Source organism: Heteronotia binoei, chromosome 2 (genome assembly GCF_032191835.1).
Source record: "Heteronotia binoei isolate CCM8104 ecotype False Entrance Well chromosome 2, APGP_CSIRO_Hbin_v1, whole genome shotgun sequence".
NCBI classification, from domain to species: domain Eukaryota; kingdom Metazoa; phylum Chordata; class Lepidosauria; order Squamata; family Gekkonidae; genus Heteronotia; species Heteronotia binoei.
This window is the reverse complement of record NC_083224.1, coordinates 175,827,722-175,848,841: the sequence shown is the minus strand read 5'-3', so window position 1 is coordinate 175,848,841 and position 21,120 is coordinate 175,827,722. Positions and strand designations below refer to the sequence as shown.

General features: G+C 46.8%; 2 protein-coding genes across 2 annotated transcripts in view; both read right to left on the bottom strand.

The window, feature by feature from the left end:
• Positions 1 to 637: 637 nt before the first annotated feature.
• Positions 638 to 15,468, bottom strand: LOC132567379 (vomeronasal type-2 receptor 26-like). The gene is made up of 5 exons (XM_060233054.1): positions 14,793 to 15,468; positions 7,763 to 8,115; positions 3,900 to 4,118; positions 2,788 to 2,914; positions 638 to 1,594 (listed from the first exon to the last, which is right to left on the bottom strand). Exons 1-5 carry the CDS (start codon positions 15,466 to 15,468, stop codon positions 675 to 677), a joined length of 2,295 nt encoding a protein of 764 aa, XP_060089037.1. The 3' UTR covers positions 638 to 674.
• LOC132567378 (vomeronasal type-2 receptor 26-like) overlaps positions 15,465 to 21,120 on the bottom strand; it is a 30,680-nt gene continuing 25,024 nt past the window's right edge. The window contains exon 9 of the mRNA XM_060233053.1: positions 15,465 to 15,797. Within this exon, the coding sequence (XP_060089036.1) occupies positions 15,465 to 15,797 (333 nt within the window). The remainder of the gene's footprint in view (positions 15,798 to 21,120) is intronic.

Below are 21,120 nucleotides of genomic sequence, written 5' to 3'. Positions count from 1 at the left end.
CCACTAAAGATCAACTTATTGAGTGACTGCCCTGCTGGTCTAAATTTGATTCAAAAGTATTTATTATCTCAGTTGGTTATAGCCGTGACAATGGTACTGGCACAAGAATGGAAGGAACTGTTGGTGCCATCTTGGGGATTGTGCTTACATGAAGTAGAGACAATGGATAAAACATCATACAGGAACATGTGGACATGGAATAGTTGGTCTGCTCTTAAGTTTGTTACATGCATTGTAGCAGAATAACCTTCAAGGCTATCAGGATGTGCAACAGCAGATGCTGGGATTTGTATGAAAGATGGTTCTATTTATTTAGGGTTTGAAAAAAGTATGACAATGTGAAACTTCAGATTAAGTTTATAGTGTGGTGGTGGAAATATAGAAATTAGTTAGAGGGCTAGAGATAGTGGTCAGTACTGTTATTAATGTATTTTAAGGTGAGGATTCTATATTGTTATGTAATGAACCAATTTGTGTGTGGTTGTAATGTTTACCTTTTCAAAAAGATAAACCAAAGTATTAGTACATATTTTTAGTAGCTATACATATTTTATATATCTTTTAATAAGATTCCCTTCTGGTAATTCTAGTTGAATTTTCTTAATAAATTCAATAATTTTAACCACCTGCATGAGGAGCTATAACAAACTGAAACCTGAGCAAGCAGAGAATATTCAAACGCTTAGGTTCCTGTATTTCTTGTTCCTTAGGAGGTGATCTCTGCTATTGAGATCAGGCCTCAGAAAAATAATGTAGCATTTGGGAAGGAAGATGCAGCCCAGGAGACCAGCACCAGAGGCCAAGATGGAGAAGACCTCCACAGCCACCATAGCCTTCCCTTTCGTGCTCAGGTAGGTGGGCATGAAGGAGACCCACACGCTGCAGAAGACCAGCATGCTGAAGGTGATAAACTTGGCTTCGTTAAAGCTGTCAGGGAGTTTCCTGGCTAGGAAAGCCACCACAAAGCTGACCAGGGCCAGAAATCCCATGTATCCCAGGGCTGTGTAAAACATGATGACTGATCCCTCATTACATTCCACTATGATCTCCTTGGCCAAGGAATGGAAGTCCAAGTTGGGGAATGGGGGAGAGGTTCCTAGCCAAATGGCAGAGATGATAACTTGAAGGAGGGGACAGGCCAGGACAATGGAGTTTACTCTTTGTCTCCCCAACAGTTCCCTGGCCCTGTTTCCTGGCTTAGTGGCTATGAAGGCCACAACTACCATGATTGTTTTGGCCAAGATGGAGGAAATGGAAACAGAGAAGATGACAGTAAAAGCAATTTGTCTCAGAAGGCAGGTGATCCTTGTAGGTCGACCGATGAATAGGAAGGAGGAGAAAAAGCAGAGCAGGAGGGAGATGAGGAGGACATAGGTGAGTTCTCTGTTGTTGGCTTTGATGATTGGTGTGTCTCGATATTTAATGACAGTTGCCAGTACTAGGGCTGTGATCAAAGACAGCAAAAGAGCAAGAGAAGCCAAAACCATCCCCAAAATCTCTTGATAGGAAAGAAAGCTTATGATCTTGGAGATACACTTGTCTTTGTTCTGGTTTGGATATTGATCCTCTGAACATGGGACACAACGGTCAGCATCTGGAACAAAGAACCACTAATTAATTAATTAATTCCAGCACAGCACAACTAATGTTTGTGTAGTATTCAGCTGAGTTGTTATGCAAGGAGTTGGAATGATACAGTGTCCACCTAGTGGTTCTTATGCTGTGGGTCAGAGGCTGTAAGTGGATCCCAATTCTCTCAGAGGTGGGTCACAAGGCCAGGAGGGAGAAGGTGCAAATTCCCTTTGATGTCCCTCTGTTTCTACCTCTGCAACTTAGCTGAGAAGAATTCTACATTAGAAATGTGTAATAAAGACAAGAAACTTTTCGAAATTCATACTTCAAAGGTTCAAATGTAAACATAACAGAAAGAACTTCTAAAAGGGAAAGAGAAGAACAAAGTCTGAGTCCAGTGGTGCCTTAGAGACCAACAAAGTTTTATTCAACGTATGAGCTTTCATGCACCCACACACTTCCTCAGATACATTGAAATGGAAATTAATAGTGCATATATAGAGGCAGAGGGTGAACCACAAATTACCATACAACATAATGAAGGTGTTTTAACAAATGCAAAGACCAACCAGGAATAGCTAGCTTAGTTTATATGGTTACCATTGTTTTGATTTAATAACAGGGCGAAACACTGTTGTAACAGGGTCTCAGTTAATTACGCTTAGCATCCCACAATTAAAAAGGATACATTTACACATCTGTTTCCTACTTTGACAGATTTATTTGCTTCACTGTGTTCACCCTCTGCCTATATGTATGGACCGTTAAATCCCATTTTAATGTATCTGAGGAAGTGTGCATGCACACAAAAGCTCATGCCTTGAATAAAACTTTGTTGGTGTTAAAGGTGCCCCGGATTCAAACTTTGTTCAGACCAACGTGATAACCCACTTGGATGTCTCTAGAAGAAAAGCATTATCCAGGTTATATCCCATAACTCTACTTAGTGAAGAACAGAGAAAAGTTTTCAAGGTTTGTACTAGAGAATCAGTGTTTTCATTATACAGACTGTGGGTGGTTAGAGGCAGGGCTGAACATTGTATGGGTCCCAAAAGAAAGCTGTAGCTCCATATCTGAGGTATACATCATAATTTCAAAAGGCAGGCATAAATCCATGACTTCAGAATCTAAACCTAAGCTATGTTTACAGGCCTTGTGAGCCAATCAGTGTCAGTCAACTTCAACCCTTTGAGGTTTCAAGATGTGTTGAACTACCTGTATGGTTAGAAATCATCCCTTCTGGACAAAGTTGACATTCATAACAGCAAGGCAGCTTTCCTTCTAGAACTTTTCTGCTGTACCCTGGCAGGCAGCTCTCCACACACCTGGAAGAGGGCAGCTTCTAAGTGGAAGAAAAAAGAACGGATGAGATTTTCCAAATAAGTGGTTTGTTTCCACACCCTAATGATTCTCCATGGAGCTATCTAGGGATGGGAATGAACTGGGAAAATGCGGTTTGGTTCATGGTTTGTGGCATGCCCCATTCACAAATCAGAAATCATCACAAACTTTTATCTGCTTCAAGAACTGGTTTGGTTTGCGAGGTTAATGAGGTGGTAGAATGCCCCCCCCCCCACATGCTAGATACTCCAGTCTCAACAGGGATCACCAGATTACTCTATTCTAGTTTCCTTCAAGTTTTGTGAGGATTGGATTTATGAGGTCTGAGTTATGAACGGCCAAATTAGATGCCCCCAGGAACGCATGCCCAGATTCAAACTCTTCAGGAGTGTACAGAACAAATCCTGTGAAAGATTGAGACATCAAAGTTGCAGAGGACCTCTCCAGCTGCTCCTCTGCATCCCCTACAAGTTGTTGCTTTGAAATTATGTAAATATTTTGAATGAGCAGAAACAGGCTGTCTGGAAATGTCTCTGCTCACAAACTGGCATGAACCACCACAAAGAACTTGAAAGTTTGTGGAAAATTCATGCTGGTTGACCTGTCTCAAATTTGATTTTGTGAACCATGAACTGGCCAGAATTTGCCACAAACTGTAGCTCATACCCATCCCTAGACCTCATTGCTGCCGCGAATACAGAGGCACTCACATGGCAACACAGTAGTTTTCCCCAGTTAACTTGACTCGGCCTGGAATGCCTTTCTAGCATTAAAGAACTGCTGAGACGGGTTTTCTTGGGCAAGGTGAAATGAATCAGATATTTCTAGGAAATACAACGTCTAAAACAAAGCTTTGGGTGGATGGGGGGAAGTATACTATTCTGGACACTGACACATGAACACAACTGGCCTTTAGTCTGTTCTATAAATGCTATCTATAAGCAATTTTCTCTACCATTACCCAAGAATATTGACTTCTTCCTCACCTGGGTAGCCCAAACAATTGCATCTGCATTAATGATGAAATCTTTGCCTGGGGGAGCCCTAGGATCCATCCTTCCAACTTTCACTTGAGCTGAAGATTTATTTGGGAAGAAAGCCAAGTTCAGAATATCATAGCCAGCTGATCTCTCCTCATTTCCAGTGAAAAACACTTCCTCACCAGCACTGTTGTTGAACTGGGTGCTTCTCAAAAAGGCAAGGATCTGAAATGAAAAGGATCCTAAGAAAATGATTTCACTGGTTACATATATGACCACTATCAGAGCTGGTTACAGGTTTTGGTGGGCCGTGGGTATAGAGTTTCCAAGGTCCCCTTTTCCTTCACCATCAGACCCCTTGATTATGCCCTCCCCACCATCTGCATGCCACTCACCTACCTGTATGTCTTGTCCATACTCACCTTCAAACCCTTCTAATACCTATGCTCACAGCTGCCTGACCACCTACAGCCCTTTCCCTGATAATGGCAGTGTGAGTAGCTGGGAGCATGGGTTGTTAACAAGAGAGTGGTCGATGGGGAGGTTGACAGCAGTGAGCCCCAGCAGAAAACCTGGGCCCTGGCAGCTGTCCCTACTCAAGGTATGCTGACATCAGCCCCAACCACTAGACTAATTGTTCAGACATTCTGTTTGGGCTACCACAAGAAGAGATTATCATTTCTGCAGTTGTTTCACTAATGCCAGGTGACTTCTTTATGTCTCTGTGCTGGGGGGCATCTCTCTTAGTAGCTACTTATTAGCCATTTGCTTGGATGGAGGGTGGAAGCAACTAGAGCAGAGACAGTGCAGAAGTTTAAGATGTTGGATATGGTTGCCAACCCTCCTAGTGGAAGCCAAGGTCCCCTGCCACTAGCCCCCACTGCCAATTGGCTGGCTGGCAGGAGGTTTACGAGGAGGAAGAAGAAGGCATAGACCACCTTGCTGGCATCACAGTGACATCCTGATGCCACTGGTTTCCGAGTGATGCACTGGTATTTGGGCAAAAACTCTATGGTAGAAGCTGTTTTTACCATTGAGTTTTTACCCAAATATCAGAGCACTGCAGCAACAGCACATCTTGATGGCATCACTTCCTGTGCAACAACAGCAATGTGGCCTGTGCCTTCTTCTTTTTCCTAGTAAATCCCCTCTCATCCCCCAATAGTTGCCAGGAGAAACCTGAAAAGAACTCCAAAAGCCCAGGAAGGGCTGTATAAAAGATGAGGTAGATTACTTTGTTTAGGAGAACAAGGACCCTGGATTGTCTCTGGGATTGAACAAAGAAAAAGTTCTAAGAAGAACTTGTGCTACTTTTTCCTCACAAGGAAAAGAACCCTGTGGCAGCTGTTCCTCCTTCTCTATGGCTGAAGAAATGGCAAGCTATGAAAACCGGCAGATCAGTTTCTTTGGGATGGGTCACTGCATCTTGGCTGACATGCTCTAGACTGTCCATTACTTGACACAACAGCCACATAGCATAGGGAGGAGGTTACCTGCCATGGCTGAACATCGAAAAGCTTCTTGCCATTCCCCATCATTGTATGTCTTGATGCAAAGGTGTACATAGCAGATAGGGCATGTGCCACAGAATAGACTGCATTGTAAATATTATAGCTGTTTCCAGTCATGCTCATTTCAAATACAAAAGGTGGGAGGTTCTCTATGTCCTCCTTCTCTGTACAGTTCTTAAAGCCTTCAGGACTATGATGTGGTGTTTTAAATAAACATACAAATACAAGTTGCCACCACTGTTTAAGAAAGACATCTCCCTGGGTCCTGCGTGGATCTAAAGTCCGGAGAAAACTGTGGAATCCTGGCACATCACTTGTGTGACTTCTGAAGGACAGGGCACCATGGAAGGCCTCTACGGACTTCCAGATAACGGAGGTGCCCGCTACAGCAAATTCCCACTGGCTCGTCACAATCCAGATCTTCTCAAGAAATGTCTTTGTCTTTTCTCTGTATTTAAAAAGGGATTTGATTAAATTCCGTATGGCATTTGAGTCGCCAGAGACAATTACAACTTTAGTTTTAGCCTGCATGAGAGCTATAGCTAGACTATTAGCATTATATATACTTTTATAGAACACTGAGATTTCAGACAAGGTCCGTTGAATGAACTCAGTGCAGATGTTGTTCTGGTCAAGCATTGGTGTTAGGGCTTGGATGAAGTTTTCACCGATGTTATCATCCGGAGCAACAATCCCAATCCAGTTCCAGTGGAAATGAAGAAGTAAGCGGATGATCCCCCAATACTGAGGGACTTCACTGGGGTCAATCTGGTAGAAGGAAGGAAATCTGGTCCTCTCTTTCAGAACAGGATTGAATGAGCCATAACCGAGCTGAAGGAAGGAAGACAGAAAAATGACAGGAAGACAGGCAAGAAGGTAGGCAGCCATTAGAAGCCTGCCTTTCACTCCCTTCTGGCTTTTAAAGCAAGCAGCCTACTGTAGCCTAATTTGAATAGAAAGAGTGAAGACTATTTTCAGGTGGAAATGGGGTTTGATACTGAGTCAGTATAGAGCAGGGGTGGCCAAACTGTGGTTTGTGAGCCACATGTGGCTATTTCACGCAAATTGTGTGGCTCTTGAAGCCCCCACCACTCTGTTGGCCATCTTGGAGAAGGCATTTCTCTCTTTAAATCACTTCTCCAGGCCAAGCCAGACAGCAGCTGAGAGAAGGCATTTAAAGTTGCTTTCTTTCTACCTCTTTCTCCCCCTCCCTCCCCCATCTATTTGCCTTCCTTCCTTGCAACTCTCAAACATCTGACATTCATGTTTTGTGGCTCTCAAACGTCAGACTTTATGGCTCACAATCTCCTTTACCTTCCTCTCCCAAAACAAACAACCTGTAACTTATGTGGGGCTGGGAGAGCTCTCAAAGAAGCTGCCCTTTCAAGGACAGTCCTGCAAGAGCTATGGCTGACCCAAGGCCATTCCAGCAGATGCAAGTGGAGGAGTGGGGAATCAGACCCTGTTCTTCCAGATTCCACGCACTTAACCACTACACTAAACTATACTGGCTATATGGAACAGCAACAGAAGAACATGTAAACTTTCCTGTAGACATGCAAAGACCATTCTCATAAAGAAATTTTACTGATCCATAATGTTGGTTGACACTGACCTGGATAGTTCAGACTAGATCAATCACATCAGATCTCAGATGCTAAACACAATCCCTCCCTCCATCCCAGTTACGGAAATCCAAGGTTGCAACACAGAGGCAGGCAATGGCAAACCGTCTCTGTTAGTCTTGTGCATAGAAAGCCCTATGGGGATGCCAGAAGTCAGCTGTGACCGAATGGCACTTTCCACCATCAATGTTGCTGGAATTTACATGTGCACTAATCCTGATTCTCTATGGCTGTTGTGGGGTAGGCTGGGGTGGGTGAGTCGATCTGGTGGTTCTTTGAAAGAAGTCCATAAAAGACAGCCAGGTCAGGAGCCAGGAATTTCAGCATTCAGTCCCAGTGCTTCAGTCTCAGCCCTGCTGCTTCTCTCCTTCTGATGCCAGCTTTCAATCTATCAAGCAAAGTTTTATCCTCCAGTTCATCCCAAGTGCTCAGGGCAGCTTATATGGTTCTTTCCCTTTCTGGTTCACCCTCACAGTAATAACTCAGTGAGGTAGGTGAGACTGAGATGAACTGGCCAGAAGTCAGCCAGAGGACATCATGGCAGTGTGGGGATTGGTACCCATCTCACTCAGAGGCTCATCTGTCATTCTAGCCACTGCTGGAAAGCAAATATATGACTGAAGGTCCTGCTTCTCCACTCTTATGTGCCCTTCATCAAGCGCCACTGCCTCCCCTACATATTCACACCACTCCTCAAACACACACTTCTATACCCAAAAAAATGTCCTCTTACCTGTGGGATCTTGAAGAGGCCCAAGAGGGAGGCCATCTGCATTGAGATTCTGGAGTAGAGACTTCCAATGACAGAGAGCAGCTTCTCCTGTCTGCTGCATCTGTAATTAGGCACAATTTGGTCCCCCGTGGACAGAAAGGACAGGCCTGCCTGGTAGGTCATTCTTGCAAAGTAGGTGTCCTCAAAGATGCGGAAGCCCAGTGTGATGTTGGGAAGGAGTGCCGGATCCTTGTTGATCTCACTGATGGCAAACACGAGGGCCAGGATTTGCTGATAGTTTTTAGCCACTGGGCTGCAATAAAAGGTACATGATATGGGCCAGTGGAAAAACAAGGGTTGTAATGAAAGTCCTTCTGGTTGCATTAACCATTGTTTATACAATACAACCTACCAGGTGGGAGATACCATCTATGTAATATTTTAACAGAATTTAAGCATATAGTGAAAATTTCTATGCCAATAAAGGTATTTGGATATAGTGAAAACTGGAGAGATTAAGTTCAAAGTATTATAAATTAAGTCCCAATCCAATTATTGTAATCTGTTATTACAGTTGCATTCCAAATGACTTGATGGTTTATCTTTTTATCAGTAGACAGTAAATGCAACATTTGATAGATTTTAGACAACACACCCTTAATTTCCCCATTGTTATTCTGTAGTAGGACTTCAAAAGGGGTGAGAGGGAGCTTTATCAAGTTTGTAAAATTTCCCTTGTGAAATATATGTTGGATGTGTAAGTATCTGAACCATGACACTGCTGATCCTAGACGTTTTTCTAGCTCCTGCATGGATTTATGAGCGCCTATGTCAACATTTGGAATTGTTTTTCCATTTTTACAATCTGGGGACTGTACTGTTGATAATTATAAGCGCAGAGGAGCATAATTGTGTGATATTTATGTTAGTGATAGTTCTTTCTGTCTTTCAGACTGAATAAACACCATCCCAGAGCTCTCCAAGCATAACTTACCGTGCAGCATGGATATTCCTGGGAGGTTTTTCAAAGGATGGATGTGTAACTGCAGCCTTCAGGTGGGGCAAAATCCCACCAACCAGGAGGTCTCCTGGCCTGTAATATGCTTCTTGGAGCTCAAAGGGTCTGGTCAAGAGGCACTTGCTCCTCCTTAGTGTCCCTTGCATAGCCCGAGGTAAGAGCCAAGAGAGGAACAGCACCCACATCAGTACCAGTTTCATGAAATTTTCCCTCCTAGAGCAGCAAAGAAAGTACTGCATAGAATCTGAATTACAGTCAACTGTGTGGACTTTCAGTAGGGAGGAAGCATATGATGTCAGTGTGCTCACTGCCCACCTCAGCCCCCTTGGAAATATCCAGTGTATATAACATGCTTAACAGAAACATGTTTTGTTCTGATCTGGACATTGTTTATTTTGAGTTTAATAGATAGAAAATATCAAGGGCTCAGTAAGAATTACTGTGATCTTGCTAATTTCAGAGGAGAGAGAAAATCACATCTCAAGAGTGCTAGGCTGTATTTGCACCTCAATCAGAGACAGATGTGTTTGTGTAACTCTGTGCTTCTCCATGGGGCAGACAGACTCGGGGGGAGGGGGGGGGTTGGACTTAGGTTGCCAGATTCTGAACTTGGGCCTGTGTGAAGCTGACCAGCAAAAACCAAAATGACATCTGGGGGTGGTCCAAAGAGATTTATCCCAATTTGACAGATAGATTGGAGCCCAGTACTTAAAGACCAACGAGATCATTGCGGTATAAGCTTTCAAAAATCAAAGGTCCCTTCACTGGATACCAATTTGACGGCTGAGTCTAGAACTAGGGTTGCAAGTTCCCCAGTGGGGTGGTTAATCCCACCCATCCATCACCTGTTTCCCGCCACCACTTAATGGCAGGAGAAGAAAAATAAAATAAAAATGGCTGCCAGGCCTATGGCATGACATCACTTGCAGGGGTCACCTGGAAGCGATATCTGTCTTTCTAGGAATTGTCAGAAACTCTGTGGTTTTATCATAAAATCCCCAATGATTACTACAGAGGATTGACATTATTTCCAGGGATTTCCTGGAATTGATGTCACACTGTCCCTTCGTTGGATACCAATTTGATGGCTGAGTCTGGAACTAGGGTTCCAAGTTCCCCAGTGGGGTGGTTGTTCCCACCCCCCCATCTACTGTTTCCCACCACCACTCAGTGACAGAAAAAAATAAAGATTTAAAGACATATAAGGGATAAGTTACTGGGTTTTTTGTAACAGATACAAACTAATATACACAATTCACCCTTACCCTTTAGCTTTATAAGTCTGCAGGACCATATAGCAAGACATACCTGGAGGCGGGAAGACGGTCAACCGGAAGAAACAGCTTGCAGCACCGCAGTTCCCAACAGAGTCCTCTGCTGAGCATGCACATCCAGCGCGTAGTACTTCATGAAGGCATGCGGAGAAGACCAGGTGGCAGCCTTGCAGACATCAGCCAGGGACACGTCTTTCAGAAACGCCACTGACGTAGCCATCGCTCTTGTGGAGTGTCCACGAATAGGCCCAGGTAATGGCTTCTTTGCCAACAAATAACAGAGTTTAATAGTCTCAGTGAGCCATTTTGAGAGTCTCTGAGACGAAATCCTGGAGCCTAACTTGGGAGCAGAAAAGAAACAAAAAGCTGCTTGTCCTTACGAAAAACCTTTGAACGGTTCTGTGGAGAAACGCCACCTTAGTCAATGTTGGTGCTTCATTGGGAGGGATCATTAAACTACTAAAGTAGGCTTTGGCCTAGCCTCCCTCCAACCCCTCCTTCCTTCCAGAGTTAAACCAGCGCCTCTAGGGGGAAAGCCTCCTAGAGGGGCAGGAAGTTCTTTTGTTCTTTGTATTTGAGTTAGGCAGGAAGAAGCTAGTTCTCAGCTGGCGCTCAAAGGAAGAGGTTACCAGTGTGGGGGCTCCTGCCTGTGGGAGAGGCCTGATCAAGAGGAAAAGGACCCCAGGCAGTCAGACCGAGTAAGTCATCCACAAGGCAGGGCAAGTTTAGACCAGGGACAGTAGGATGCGTTTAAAACCCTTTTATTTGTCATGCTGGTTGCTGTGCGGGTGCTGTGCTGTGCTAAACTTTTACATGCAACTGTTTTTGTTTTTGTTTTCTTTTCTTTTCTTTTTCTCTTTTAATTAAATATTTTTACTGTTTGGAATGCTGGCAGTCAAACTCTGTACCACATAGATCCCCAACCGCTTTAGACCGCGCTGCTTTATGAAGGGGGCCCCGGGGAAGGGGGAAGGCATGCAGTTGGATAAGGTGCCAATCCTCCGGGGGTTCCCCAAAGAAGTGCTGTGGTCTCTGTGATACCCAAGTACAGGGTGGCAGAGGACCTTGAGGCCTGGCCTCATAGCTGGAGAAGGGGATTGGGAGTCCTGTTCCTCTCAATCTGAACCCCTAGACTGAGCAGGTGGTGGCAGCGAGCCCAAGTGGCCGGAGGAGAAATAGCTCCCTCCAGGAGTTGGCGACTCAACAGGGAGTTGACGGGACCGGGTCTGAAGGCAGAATCGGGCCGGTTCCGTCACAGGTTCAAATAAAACAGCAGAGCACGCTTTACGTCCAAAGCATGCAATCTACGTTCCTCATCCGAGGAAGGTGTAGGGGAAAAAGTGGGCAACCAAACCTCTAAGTTGAAGTGGAACTGGGAGACCACTTTAGGAAGAAAAGTAATGTCCGGAGCTAAAGAAACTCCAGCCTTCCGAAAAACAAGGTAGGGATAATCACAACGCATCGCCGTGAGCTCCCCTACATGACGTGCTGATGTGATAGCAACTAAAAATGCAGTTTTCCATTATAGGAGCTGCAAAGAGCACGTGGCCATCGGCTCAAAGAGGCGACGAGTTAGTTTGTCCAGCACTAAGGTTAAGTCCCACAACTGCGGGGGTGATCTTGATGGTGGATGCAGCCTAAACAAACCCCTCAAAAACTTTTTGGAATGAGGGTGCGCAAAAACAGAATGTCCCTCCACTGGATCATGAAAAGCAGATATTGCTGCCAAATACACCTTAATGGAGGAAAAACAAGACAAGCATTCACTAAGGATAACAAAAAATCAAAAATTACCGACAGCCCCACCCTACTAGGTGAGACTGAAGGGTCAACTACGAACTGCGTGAATTTCCGCCACTTCCTGTCATAGGAAGTGCGGGTGGAAGGTTTCCTATCGTTTATAAGGACTTGCTGGACCCTGTCAGAGAACCCCAAGGATCGATGAGCCACGCTGTCAGCTTCAGATGGGGCACGTTGTGATGGAGTACGTGGCTGCCCTGAGCTGACAGAAGGTCCGGTTCTGCTGGAAACTGGTAGAAGACCCCCCTCGACAGTTGGAGCAGGATCGAGAACCAGTTCTGGCGAAGCCACCAGGGAGTCACCAGGATGCAGCATGGTCTCTCTCTTGCTATCTTGTTGACCACCTTCGTCAACAACGGCAGAGGCGTAAACATGTAGAGGAACGGACCCTCCCAAGGAAGCAGGAGACCATCCCCCAGTGATGCTGGATCCGCTCCCCCTCTGGAACAGAACATGGGGCATTTCTTGTTCTCGGCCGTGGCGAAGACACCCAGCTGCGGGTACCCCCAAAGCTGGAATACAGGTTTCAGAAAACGCCACTGCAGTTCCCACTCGTGTGGGGAAGCCCCACCCCTGCTGAGGAAGTCTGCCTGTATGTTGAGGACCCCTGGAAGATGTGCAGCCTTCACAAAGATGTCGAATTGTAGACACTCCAACCAGAGCACAGAGCCGGCGAGAAACTGTCCCTCCCTGCCTGTTGATGTAGCACAGGGCAGTGGTATTGTCCGTGAGTAACGCTACAATCTTCCCTGGCACCAAGGGACGGAAAGAGCGTAGGGCAAAATGAACCGCCAGCAGTTCTAGGTAATTTATGTGGCACTGGGTCCGTTTTGGCGGGCAAGGGCCCCCCATACACAGACCTTCCATGTGGGCCCCCCAACCCCACAAGGAAGCATCTGTTGTGATAGTCACAGTGGGAGTCGGGAGATGAAAGGGAGCTCCTTGACAGATGTTGTTCTCTGACTCCCACCACTGTAGCGTCTGCAGAGTCACGGATGGGATGACGAACCTCTTTCGAGGTGAGTCTCTGAGTGGACAAAACTGGTGAAGAAACCACAACTGTAGGCCTCTCATCCTCAGTTTCGTGAAAAGTAGCACGCTTGCTGTCGCTGCCATCAGCCCCAACATCCACTGCAGCTGCTGCGCTGTGCCCCACTTTCGCCTCTGTAGAAGTTGTACCAGACAGATAATGTCCCTCGCTCTCTGCGGAGGCAGATATGCGCGATTCAGGTTCGTATCCAGCAAAGCCCCAATGAACTGCACTGTCCTTGACGGAGTAAGATGAGATTTCTCCAGATTGACCTGCAACCCCAAGGTGTCGAGAAGACATAGAGTGATGGCAATGTGAGTTGACAAACTTTCCCTCAACTTCGCCACAAGGAGCCCGTCGTCGATATATGGAAAGACAATAACTCCCTGGAGACGGAGATGGGCAGCCACAACGCTCATCATCTTCGTAAACACCCGAGGTGCAGTGGACAGGCTGAACGGGAGAGCTTTGAACTGGAAGTGTTGGGAACCCACTGCAAACCGAAGGAAACGCCGGAACACCGGATGGATGCTGACGTGGAAGTAGGCATCCTTGAGGTCCAGGGTCGCCATCCAGTCCCCTTGACTGATGAGGGGCAGGATTGTTTGCAGCATGGACATTCTGAACTTCTGGTACAAAATAAATTTGTTCAGATTCCAAAGATCCATAATTGGTCTTAAGCCCCCGTCCCGCTTGGGGACCAGGAAGTAACGAGAGTAAAAGGCCCCCGTCCTGGCCTCCATCGGAACTCTCTCTATGGCTTGTTTCTGTAGGAGGTTGTTCACCTCCGCCAGCAGAGGTGGGGAAGGGGGAGTGGTGATTACCACGGATTGGTTCGGAATCTGAATAAACTCTATTTTGTAGCCCTCTTCTATGACGGACAGTGCCCACCTGTCTGTAGACATCAACTCCCAGGCAGGTAGGAAAGGGCGGAGGCGGATAGATGCAGAACCAGTGGGGACGATGATGCGTGCCACGAGAAAGTCAAAGACCCTGCTTTTGGGGGCGAGTGCCCTTGGACTTGCCAGAGGCCTGGGAGCCATAACGGTTCCTGTTGTTGCCTGAGTATGGTTGTCGGTTGTCAGGCTGGGTTGAACGAGGTCACCATTGTTGTTCAGGCGAGAACTTTTGATAGGTCTTCTTGGCCCAGGGTTTGTGCCACTGCTTTGCCTTGGGGACTCTGGAAGTTGCCTGCACACCCAAGTTCCTGGAGGTCTTCAGGCTCTTGTCTATCTGTGGTGGTGCTGAAAAGGCCATCTCCTTCAAAGGGCAAGTCCTCAACAAAGACCCTTGTGTCTTGCTGCAGGGCTGTTGACCTTAGCCATGAGTGACGGCAAATGCACACGGCAGACATGATGGTCTTTGCGGACACATCCACCATGTGCTTTGCTGCAGCCAGTTGTTGCTTGGCCACAGCAAAGCCTTCTTTCTGCAGCTTCCTAGCAGCAGCCTTTTTGTCTTCGCTCAGGGAAGAGAGGAGAGGGGTGAGTTGTTCCCATACAGAGTATTGGTATCTAGCCATGCAAGCAGCATAGCTAGATACCTTTACCCCTAGGGCCCCTGCAGAATAGACCTTTCTTCCCATATTGTCCAGCTTCTTCCCTTCCTTGTCAGGTGGGGATGAGTGGACCTTACGCGCCTTGGAGGAGGAAGAGACGACCACTGAGTTCGGTTTCGGGTGGGCGAAAAGGAACTCGGCACCCGCCTCCTGGACCCTATACATGTGGTCCAGCCTTCTAGATGACACCGGCATCGAAGATGGTTTCTTCCAGGGCTCTTTGACTGCCTGCAGAATCACTTTGTTGACCGGCAAAGCGATTGCTGTGGATGTGTCCCTTTGCATAATGTCGAAGACATTATCATCCACGACAGGTTGTGGTTGCGTCACAGGCAGGGAGAGGGAGGTTGCCATCCTCTTCACCAGTTTGCCATAGGACTTCAGATCTTCTAATGGCGATATAGGAAGATCCTCGGCTGTATGGGACACTGGCGAAGGCTCCAAGGCTCTTTCCTGGTTGTCGGTACCTTTCTCAGAGTCCGACGAGGAAGACTCCCTTTGCATGGAGTGCGCAGAGAGGATCGGTGTCGATTCCTGGATGGGTGAACGGGTCGATGCCGATGGTCGCCGACGAGTCTCAGCCGCAGGGGCGGTGCGCCTCTCCGGAGGGATCGATGCCAATGCCGCGGGCCTTCTAGAGTGGTGTGAAAGCCTTGACATGTAGGATGCCTCCGATTGCTGATCCCACTCCGCAAACTCCTTCGGTGGAAACCACTGATATGGTGGGTAAGAGTATGGATAGGTGGGCGGCCACTGTTGCTGCTCCCACGGTGGTAGCAGTGGGAAACGGCGTGGTGCCATGGAAGGGTCCAGCTCTCGTCTGCCTCCAGGTTCCATCGGGGTCAATGAGTCCATCAGTGCCGATGCCTCCACTTCGGAGATCGAACCACTCCCACTACGACGCCTCGATCCGGAAGAAGAGGATTGCTGAGTAAGGTCGATCTCCTGTTTGGACATCGAGAGACGAGATTGATGAACACTGCCTCTCGATGCCGATGGGCTGCGGCACGGGGACGCCAGGATCTTCCTCGGTAGAGCAGAAGTCATCGGTGCTGAAACGTCACGGGAAGGCGATGGAGTGCGGGACCTCTTCCGCTTCTCTTTTGACTTCGCCTTCTTCGGAACGGATGCTCAGGTCCCCGAGTCATCCCGACGTTTCTTGGTGGGCGTATCCACTGATCCTTCATGGAATCGTTTTGTGGAGGAGCCTCGCTCGATCGGCAATTAGGTCGAGACCGGTGCCACATTGGCCGATGTGACCGTCGGGGCCGCGTTGTCCACCATCGTCGATGCCGACGGGCACAATGCCGATTTTTGAGGGTGGAGTGCCGACTCAAAGCAGCCGAAAGCTGCGCCGCCCGGTTCTTTCTCGTTTGCTTGGAGAAGCGGAGGCAGTGCAGGCAGGATTCCATGCGGTGTGCTTCACCCAAGCAGAGAAGACACAGAGAATGGCCGTCTGGGGGTGCAATCTTCTTCCCACAAGAGCGGCAGCGTTTGAAAAACCCCCAACGTCTTTCCATAGACGCCAAACACAAAAAAACGCACTCAGAGTCCTCTGAGGGAAAAAAAAAATTGATAGTTACTAACTAACTAGCTACTAACTAACTATCTATACTAGAAAAACAACGAACGGGCTATATACAACGATAAAGCAAAAACCAATATCTCACTGACCGGGGACACGAAAGGCAAACCTCTCCGTGCAGCGGTCAGAAAGGAACCGGCGGGATCCCCGCGCTGGCACCGGTGAGCATGCGTACTGGAACACCTCTGCATGCCCATTGGCGCTGAGCACGGAAAAATCCCGGGCTTTTCAGATACCGATTCGGGGATCAGCGCAGGCGCTTTATCCCATGAGCGTGAAGCACAGAGACCACGAAGAAGATCTTCCGTTACATCCCTGGTTGAGTGCTATGCTCTTCTGGTAGCAAACTGCTGGTGATCCCCAGCCCTATAGAGGCCTGGCTATCCTCGACTAGGTTACTCAAATGTAATAGGAGGGGGAACACAGTATAAATTACTCAGTCAAACTCCCAAAAGCCTATGTTCACAAAAATGCTACACAAAGGAATTATAATGCAATTCAAAAGGCATAATCAACAAATACATACAAATGCTTACAAATGCTTTATATTGGCACAGTTCTTGCTACAAAAAATCTCCTTGCAATAAAGTCCTTACAACCAAGCAGTCTCTTTTCAATGCTCAATGTTGTCTCCAAATGAGTAAATATTCTATAGAGGCACAAACAAGAATATGACCATGTACCATGCATAAAACTTACAAAGAAATTACAAGGAGCATGATAAAATATTACAGTACACACACACTCACCTATCCAGTACAATTGTTCCACACTCATATAATAAAAAGTTTGTATACAGCTTCCTTTCGGGGTCCCGATTAACAACTTTACACAAGGCTGAGTAAAGTTGTTAATGGTACTTGGTCATTTCTTGTTTTTGCCTCTATAGAAATTTGGGAGGTAAAAACTCTATGATACAGAGGTACCAAAGAGTTTTTACCTCCCAAATGGTTAGAGCATCCGGGAAAAACCATAGAGTTTTCCCTGAAATGCCTAAAGTGGCCCCACATAGGTGCCATTTTGATGATGTCACTTTCAGGTGACATCATTGCTTCGCACCCGTGCTCCACGCGTGAGAGTCCCCCACTGCAGAAAGCTGGGAACTTGGCAACCCTAATTGAGCACGGAAAAGAGACTACTTGTTTGTTAGGACTTTATTGCAAGGAGATTTTTTGCAGCAAGGATTGTGCCAATATAATCATTTGTAAGCATTTGTATACATTCGTTGATTATGCCCTTTAAATTTTGAATATTGTATTATAATTCCTTTGTGTAGTGTTTTTGTGAACACTGGCTTTTGGGAGTTTGATTGTATCCTTGACTAGGGCCAGGACCTTCTCTGTACTGGCCCCTACCTGCTGGAACTCTCTGCCAGATGACATCTGAGCCCTGTGGGATCTTTTGCAAGTCTGCAGGGCCTGTAAGGCAGAGATGTTCTGTCAGGCTTTCAATTGAGGACAGCAATGGCTGGCACCTTTCTTTTCTTTTTATCCACCACCCTTCAACAGTCTTCCTGCCCCCCATATGTTCTGATAGTTTGGAAAGAGAACTTCACTAATGGGATACTACCATTGATTTTAGAGTTTTATCAGTTTAAAAATGGCTGCCAGGTCTATGGCATGACATCACTTACAGGGGTCATCTGGAAGCAATGTCTGTCTTTCTAGGAATTGTCAGAAACTCTATGGTTTTAGCATAAAATCTCCAGTGATTAATACAAAGGACTGACATTACTTCCGGGGGTTTCCTGGATATCACACTGTCTCTGGCTCCCCACCCCCATCCCCCTTGTCTCTAACAAGTTACATGGTTGGACATATATCCTACATGTTGCTGGCAGAGTAATTAACATAGCAATGGTGCACAACTTGATTAAAGAGTAGATAATAGTTTATTTACAAATGAACATACTTGACAGGAAGGAGAAGAGACAGAGACAGGCTCCTAACTACATCTCTAGCTGAAAAAAAGAAAGTAGAACTTAATGTAGCACTTCTGAGAAGAAGGGGAAAATTGCCCTAAGAGTTGCAATCTGGAGATGCACAAGGAATTACACTTAACAGGAGAGAGAACGTGCTGTCCTCACCATCCTATGCAATTTCTTCTTGTTGTGGCCCCCTTCAGGGTTGTCTTATTCTTTGAACATCAGACATTATCTTTTCCAACACCCCTTCACAGGGTCTAGTGTACAAACTTGTTGGGAAATGTGTTTTAAAATTCAGAGGTGTGGAGATGGCAATAAATGCAGATGAGACTTAAGTCTTATCTAAACTGATAAGTTTGAAAGTCCATGATTGCAATCACACTCACTAAATAATGCACTTTCAATCCACTTTCAGTGCACTTTCCAACTGGATTTTACTGCGTGAACTGGCAAAATGCACATGAAAAGTACATTATTTAGTATGTGTGATCATAGCCATAGACTTTCAAACTTTTCTCCAGTATTGGCTTGGTGAGTGCATCTGCAATCATTTCATCTGTAGGACAGCAGTCCAGCTCAAAAAGCCCTTCTTCTTGCATGTTTCTTACTAGGTGACACTTCAGATCCATGTGTTCTCTTCAACGAGTTGTACTGGTTTGGGATTTTCTACTCCTATACCTGACAGCCATGGACGCCTTGCCCAATTTCAGTTAGTAGTTTCAAAGGGTAGCCATATTCATCTGTAATAGAACATCTAGATTCATATCCAATAGCACCCTAGAGGCCAACAAGATTTACCATCTGATGGAGGAAGCTTTGACACTTGAAAGCTTATACCCCAAAATCCTGTTAGTCTCTAAGGTGCTACTGGACTTGGATCTCAAGGTTCAGTTAGCAGGTGGCTGCCTCTCTTTCCAACCTGGGATATAATTAGGCTTCCCAAACCTCCCGCCCTGGCGGGGGACCCCCGAATTCGCAGCCTCTTTCCCCGCTCTCCAAAAAAACAGAAGCGGGGGGAGGAGAGGGGGAACGGCGCCAAAGAGCGTGGCGAGCCACGAGTCCGGGTCCTTCGGAGGCTGCTGAGCCCATCTCGCAGGAGCAGCAGCTAAGGTGAAGGTGAGAAGAGGCGGCAGCAGCACAGCGGGTCGCCGGCTCCGCTCCCCTCCCCTCTGAGGTAAAATTAGAGAAGGGGAGGGTGGAGGCATTCAGGCGGCACTTCCGTCGCCACCGCCTCCGCCTCTTTCCCCGGCTCCAGGCCCGGGGTGGGGGTGGGAGGGAAGGTTGGCTGACGCTGCTAACCCCTCGCCTTGACCTGGGGGTGGGAGGAGACAGCCTCCTGGTGCAACCCGTCCCCCACCCAAAGCAGAGGCAGCCAAACGCGCCTCCTCCTCCTCGCAACAGGGCTGAACTTTGCAACCCCCTTTTCCCACCCTCCCCGGGGCCTGAGGAAATAGGTGCGTACAGCAAGAAAGAAAAAAAGAGCATTGCAAAAAAAAGAGGCAGGGGGGAAGAAGCGCCGTCCTCGGCGGGTCGGGCCTTTGCAATGGTGAGGCTTTGCAAATGCAGGAGGAAGGAAGGCGTGTTTTTTTTCGTTTGTTTGCGTGGAGCGGCTGGGGGGGGGAGGCAGAGATGGCATTGCAGCAGTGTGTGTGGGGTGCAATGCCCGAGGGGGTGTCGCGCTTGGGCCTGTTGTGGGGCTGCCCCCCTCCTCCTCCTTCTCCTCCACCCGGTCCTGGGGGGGTTTTTTGCAACCAGCAGCTGCTTGCCCGACATGATCTTTCTCGCTTTGCTCTCTCGCTCTTCCTCATGGCCGCCTGCCCGAGGCGGGGTTTCAGATTTAAAGGACAAGCTGCCCTTTTCAGCTTGGAAGAGGAGGAAGGGGGTGGGCGATGGGGGCTGTGTGTGGGTTGCAAAAGAGCAAGGGGAGGGGAGCATTGGGTCGCCCCCCCTTGGCTTCCCTTGGCGAGTGCTGGCGCTTGGCGAGAAAAAAAGATACACCCTTTCCCGCAGGGTTACCAATCCCCAGGTGGGGGCAGGGGATCCCCCTCTCCCCAAAATACCCCCCAAGTTTCAAAACGATTGGACCAGGGGGTCCAATTCTATGAGCCCCAAAAGATGGTGCCCCTATCCTTCATTATTTCCTATGGAAGAAAGGCATTTTAAAAGGTGTGCTGTCCCTTTAAATGTGATGGCCAGAACTCCCTTGGAGTTCAATTATGCTTGTCACACCCTTGTTCCTGGCTCCACCCCCAATGTCTCCTGGCTCCACCCCTAAAGTCTCCTGGCTCTGCCCCCAAAGCCCCCAGATATTTCTTGAATTGGATTTGGCAACCCTAGATATAATCCTACTTCAGGTGTAAGTAGAATTCTTTTTCTAAATCATCTCCTGTTCAGAAAAAAAATGCTTTGCATACAAGCCTTTCAGGAAGACAAAAGTCTATTTGATTGAGCACAGAGGTAGGAAGTATCGCTACGAGCAGCCCTCCCCATCATGAAGTGTCATGGCATGGCATAGTCGCACAGCCAAGATCCCAATCCTGAGAAGTTGAATACCACAGACCATATAACATAGACCATGCTCCTCCATTACCTTGTGGTACATTTTACTTAAAAGAACACTCTGGGTAAGTACTCCTGGCTGTCATTTTTCGATCACAGTTGAAACTCAGTTAGTGAGGAAGCACAAGGCCAAAAGCCTGAACCGCCATAATCTCTGTAGATCTGTAATGAACACACAAAGTTAACCATCGCAAATTAGTCATGTCACTGACAATTATCTTTAGGCACTTTCATGGTTTACTGCACTATCTTCCAATTTCTGTAATCTGGTCTTATATGGTTCTCCTTTATTAGACTGTTACTTTAAAAAAAATTGACTCATGTCTCACTGAGAAAGGCAGACTATAAATGAAAAGTCAATCAAGAAACAGAACTTATAAACATCAATTATGTGATTTAGCAAACAATGTAACCCAGCCACTCCCGCCTTGCATCCCTTCTTGTGTTACATGGGGACAAGCCTGTCCAATTTTTTAATAATAATAATAATACTTTTTATTTATATCCCGCCCTCCCCGCCGAGGCAGGCTCAGGGCGGCTCACAACACATAAATACAATGTGCAATAAAACCATACACGATAATTACAATTACAATTATATAAAACCATCATTAACTCATTAAATCAACTT

What these genes read in the sequence shown, in the direction of transcription:
- LOC132567379 (XM_060233054.1), bottom strand. Translation starts at nt 15,468, where the DNA reads ATGACTTCTGCTCTACCGAGGAAGATCCTGGCGTCCCCGTGCCGCAGC. An exon ending in CAATTGTTTGGGCTACCCAG is followed by an intron (nt 2,915 to 3,899) that starts GTGAGGAAGAAG and finishes TCTTCCACTTAG; the next exon opens with AAGCTGCCCTCTTCCAGGTG. An exon ending in GATGATTTCTAACCATACAG is followed by an intron (nt 1,595 to 2,787) that starts GTAGTTCAACAC and finishes TCTTTGTTCCAG; the next exon opens with ATGCTGACCGTTGTGTCCCA.